This window comes from Canis aureus, chromosome 19 (genome assembly GCF_053574225.1).
Source record: "Canis aureus isolate CA01 chromosome 19, VMU_Caureus_v.1.0, whole genome shotgun sequence".
In the NCBI taxonomy this organism is placed as follows: Eukaryota; Metazoa; Chordata; class Mammalia; order Carnivora; family Canidae; genus Canis; species Canis aureus.
The window spans coordinates 54,372,837-54,377,366 of NC_135629.1; the positions used below are offsets into that span (position 1 = coordinate 54,372,837).

General features: G+C 54.9%; 1 protein-coding gene across 1 annotated transcript; it reads right to left on the reverse strand.

Annotated features, from left to right (window-relative positions):
- Positions 1 to 292: 292 nt before the first annotated feature.
- ACTL9 (actin like 9) lies at positions 293 to 4,316 on the reverse strand. The gene is made up of 2 exons (XM_077860207.1): positions 2,935 to 4,316; positions 293 to 1,581 (listed from the first exon to the last, which is right to left on the reverse strand). The coding sequence occupies exon 1, from the start codon at positions 4,196 to 4,198 to the stop codon at positions 2,948 to 2,950; it is 1,251 nt and encodes a 416-aa protein (XP_077716333.1). The 5' UTR covers positions 4,199 to 4,316; the 3' UTR covers positions 293 to 1,581; positions 2,935 to 2,947.
- Positions 4,317 to 4,530: the final 214 nt, after the last annotated feature.

Consider the following 4,530-nt stretch of genomic DNA (forward strand, 5'->3'; position numbering starts at 1 on the left):
TAGGTATTACTTGTTTTTCTAAGAAATTGTCATTTGTCTTGATTTTGTTCAGGGTGATTTTTACTTTGCAGATTTTTTTTTTGAAGTTTACATGAAGTCAACTGCTTAATCATTCTCTTTAGACTTCTGGGCTTTGTGTCCTACTGAGGAAGGGGCTACCTCTGATAAGATGGGAAGTGGGAAGGAGCACTGTGAGTACAGGGAATAGCAAGTGCAAAAGTCCTGAGGTAGGAAAGGGGCTTGGCAGGTATCTTAGGGTTCTTCAGAGAGACAGAACAAAGAGGATGCTTATGTAGTGAAAGATTTATTTTAAGGAATTGGCCACAAAATTGTGGAGGTTGACACAAAATCTGTAGAATAGGCTGGAAGGCTGGAGACCCAGGAAGGGGTGCAGTTTGAATCCAAAGGTATCCTACTGGCAAAACTCCTTCTTTCTTGGGGGAGGTTAGTTTTTGTTCTCTTAAGGCCTTCGACTGATATGAGGCCCACCCACACTATGAGGGGGTAATGTTGTGGTTTTTGTTTTGTTTTTGTTTTTTTTAAGTGTTCAGTTATTTATCAGTTGCGTATAACACCCAGCGCCCATCACATCATGAGAGGGTAATGTTTTACTCAAAGTCTACTGATTTAAATCTTAATTTCATCTAAAAAAATAACTTCACAGAGGCTCCTGGGATGGCTCAGTCATTTAGGGTCCTACTCTTGATTTCATCTCAGGTCATGATCTCAGGGTTGTGGAATTGAGCCCTGCCTCAGCCTCCATGCTCAGTGTGGAGTCTGCTTGAGATTCTCTCTTTCTCTTGCTCTCAAATAAATAAATCTTAAAAAAAAAAAAAAAACCTTCACTGCAACATCTAGAATGGTATTTAATCAAATATCTTGGCACCATTGCCTGGCCAAGTTGACACACAGAATTAACCATCACATGTCCACCTCGTGTCAACATGGTATACACATATCTCCTTAAACCCTATTTTTGGAGTACATGATATGGAGCCCCTGCTCCTGGTACTGCTCTCATAGGACCCAGGACAGGAATGCACACAGCTTGTGCCAGGATGGGGCCCCTAATCCACATGGAAGAGCAGACTCCAGGGAGGTGTGTAGGCAGGGGAGGATGAGGGTCTCTGGTGCTCTGAGTGCTCCGCATAGGGTGTGGCAAGCAGAGAATGCCAAGGTCTCCCTATTACCCCAGGGAGGAGATGAGATTTCTAACAATAGGCTTGAAGTGGTGTGCTCTCTATCCCTGGGCGTGTCCAAAAGGGAGGGACACATATCATAAGGGTTGTAGAGAAAATTTCTGCATCAGGGAAAGTTTGGAGTTGGGGGACCTCAGTCTGATCTAAAGGAAAGACCATCCAGCAGCTCAGGATTGGTGGGAGTTTCTGCATCTTCCTCATTTCCTGTAGCATCAGAGACCCAGCCTGTCCCACATCCCTTCTGTGTGTGTGGCTGGCAGTGCCCTGTCACCACTATGTAGGGTGGGTCTCACTTGACGTCTCGGAGGACTGATGTGCTGCAGTCTTTGTGGTTCTCATTGTGATGCCATTTTTAGTGCCTTGAGCTTGGAGGTGATGCCCCCTGGTGGGAGAATGAGAAGTTTTGCCTGTAACCTCCTGTGGGGTTCTTGTCTAGGCTATAGATAAAGGGCACGTGCCTGGTGAGGAGGTGAGGCAAGAGGGTTCAATGCTGAATGTTTGTGATCTGGCCTGGTTGTGGGGGTGTAGTTCTGGGGAGTCTGAAAACTGGGGTAGAATGTCCTGGGTGTCCCTCATGGGGCAACCCTAGGAGAGTGTCTTTGGAGAGCGAGTGGGGAGGGGGTTCAGAACGCAGGAGAGGGCCTAAGGCATTAGTGGGGTGATTATGGGATGGTCCTAGGGAGTAGAACCTTCCTGGGAGGATTTGAAGGACTGAGAAAGGGGGATATAAGGTACATTGTAAGGCAGATCATGTGGGACACAGAGCAAGGGGGTAAGCTGAGAGCAGTGAGGCTGATCTGGGGGTCTGGGGAGTCAGAACATAGTGTTCTTTGTGGGCGATATGGATGGGGGATGGGTGCGGGATGGATGGAAGGAATCTGGGAGAACAAATCATACAGAGAAGGCAGAGTTATGGGGGAGTATGGAAACTCTCAGGGGGATGGGCTTTGGACACTGGAGGATCCTGTAGTGGGCCATTGTAGAGGAGACCCTTGAGGATCAGAACATGAATCTTTGTGGTGGGTGTGGAGTTTTGGCACTTGTTGGAGGATGCTCAGAATATCGGGGTGTAGGAGAACTTTGGATAATCACACAGGGGAAACCATGGAGGGGATGGATTTGGGGGTGCTTGAGCTAGGGGTGTCTTGGCTAGTGGATCTTGGGGGTACGTTTAGGAGGGATTAGAAATGGGAAAAGATTATGAGGGCGCACCTAGGAGTTAGAACACTCAAACACTCATGGAAATGTTCTGGGAGGGGGATTGGAGCACCTGGTGCAGGTTCTTTGAGGAGGCACAGGTCATAGAGATGGGCTGGGGGTTCTTCAAGGACATAGGGAGGGAATTAATTGGGGGCTTAGAGGCCTAGGAGAAACTTGGGGGAGGCTTATATCAAAAGCAATAGGGATGAGATTAGGAGATGAGGATCTGGGGATGTCTTGGGGTTGGCCTCGGCAAGCTCCTGGCCTGAGAGTGCTTTGGAGGAGGGGTCATGGGAGAGGGGATTGACAGGGTTAGGACCAGGTGTTGTGGGTTGATCACCGGGAAGGAGGGTTTGGGGGGGGGGGTCAGAGCTGGGTGTCTCTGGGGTTGGATCATGGGAGGGGAGTTAGGGCACGGCAGAACCAGGATGTCTGGGTAGGTCCAGGAGTGGGCAGGGCTGGGTCCAGGGGCAATGCAGGACAGGGTTGGCAGGGTATGGGAAGCTTTACTGCCTCCCCCCACCCCACCCCGCACCCGCCGCCCTGCGTCAGTAGCATTTGCGGTACACGATGTGGGGCCCCTGCTCCTCATACTGCTCCCGAAGGACCCAGCAGGACTGGAAGGCCCGCAACGAGGCCAGGATGGAGCCCCCGATCCACACGGAGAAGTGTCTGGTGGGCTGAGCCGCCACCACCACGTGGGCCTCGGGGGGCAGGCTGCGGAGCAGCTCCGCGCGGAAGCGGCCCTCGAAGCCCTGGAAGAGCGAGGAGCCCCCGCAGAGCAGCACGTTCTGGGCCACATCGGCCCGCACCTCCAGGGGCACCTTCTGAAGGCTCTTTTTGGCCATAGCGGGGACGCCAATGGGCACCAGCCCCGGCATCTCGGGGGGACTGAACAGCAGCTCCGGGCACTGGAACAGCTCCTTGCCCAACGTGACCGTCCGCCCGTCGGGCAGCTTCAGGACCTGCTGGCAGTCCTGACCCAGCCGGGCCTGCTCCTTGGGGAAGTCGGGGGCCACGTAGCAGTAGCGGTGCTTGATGTTCTCCACCGTGTCCAGGTCCTGCTGGCCCAGCGTCAAGCCCGAGCCGAGCAGCATCTCTGCCAGGAAGGCGGTCAGGTGCGTGCCCGCCAGGTCCAGGCGCTCTGTGGCGTGGGGCAGGTTATAGCCCTGAAAGACGGGCACCGTGTAGGTGACCCCATGGCCGGTGTCCACCACCAGCCCGCTGACCCTCCCGTGCGCGTAGGCGGACAGCACCGACTGGGAGGCCACGTACATGGCAGGGGAGCACAGTGACTCGAAGGCCACCTCCACCAGCTTCTCGCGGTTGGTGGTGGGGCTGAAGGGCGGGTCGGAGAACAGCAGCGGGTGGTCCCGGGTGGCCACGCGGAGGTCGTGCTCCAGCAGGTGCCGCCAGATGAGCTCGGCCGCGTCCCAGTCCACCAAGATGCCGTTCCGCACCGGCTGCACTAAGGTCAGCTCTGGGCGTGTGCGGGCCGCCTCGCCGATAAAAGTCTCCAGCTCCGGCTGCCCAGTGGTGGTCGGCTTCTTGGGCTGGCAGCCCACGATGGTGGCCACGGTGTAGGTGGGCTGGGCCTGCCCCGCGAAGCCCATCTTACAGGTGCCTGTGCCCATGTCAATGACCACTGCTCCGGTCTTGGGTGGCAACCTGTCCCCCACCATGCTGGGGGTCTTCTGCTGCAGGGTCTTGTTCACCAGGATTGAGTTGGGGCTCACATCAGCCCTGGAGGCCTTTGGGGAGGGCTGGGGCTTCGGGGAGCTGGACTGATTTGCATCCATGGCTGCAGGTGGCTGGGTAAGCTACTTGGCACGCTGATCACTTTCCTCTGGGGCGCAGGGGTGTGAGGAGAAAAGGCTGAGGCCCACCAGGGGCAGGCACAGGCAGAGAGAGAAGCCAGCCGGTGGTCTATGACATCATCCTGCCTGCTACCCCCTTCAGAAGACTTCACAATACAGGGGAGGGAGTGAGGATGAGCCCCTCTCTGCCCCAGAAAGCTCCCAGAATACTCATCTATTCTGGATACCCCCAAAGTGGCAAATTTGGAGGAGGGGGCTAACAGGTGCCTGAGGAGAGACCTCTGATCCAGGTCCCTGACCCCGAGCCCAGTAAG

Coding starts and splice junctions, on each gene's coding strand:
- ACTL9 (XM_077860207.1), bottom strand. CDS start 4,198: ATGGATGCAAATCAGTCCAGCTCCCCGAAGCCCCAGCCCTCCCCAAAG.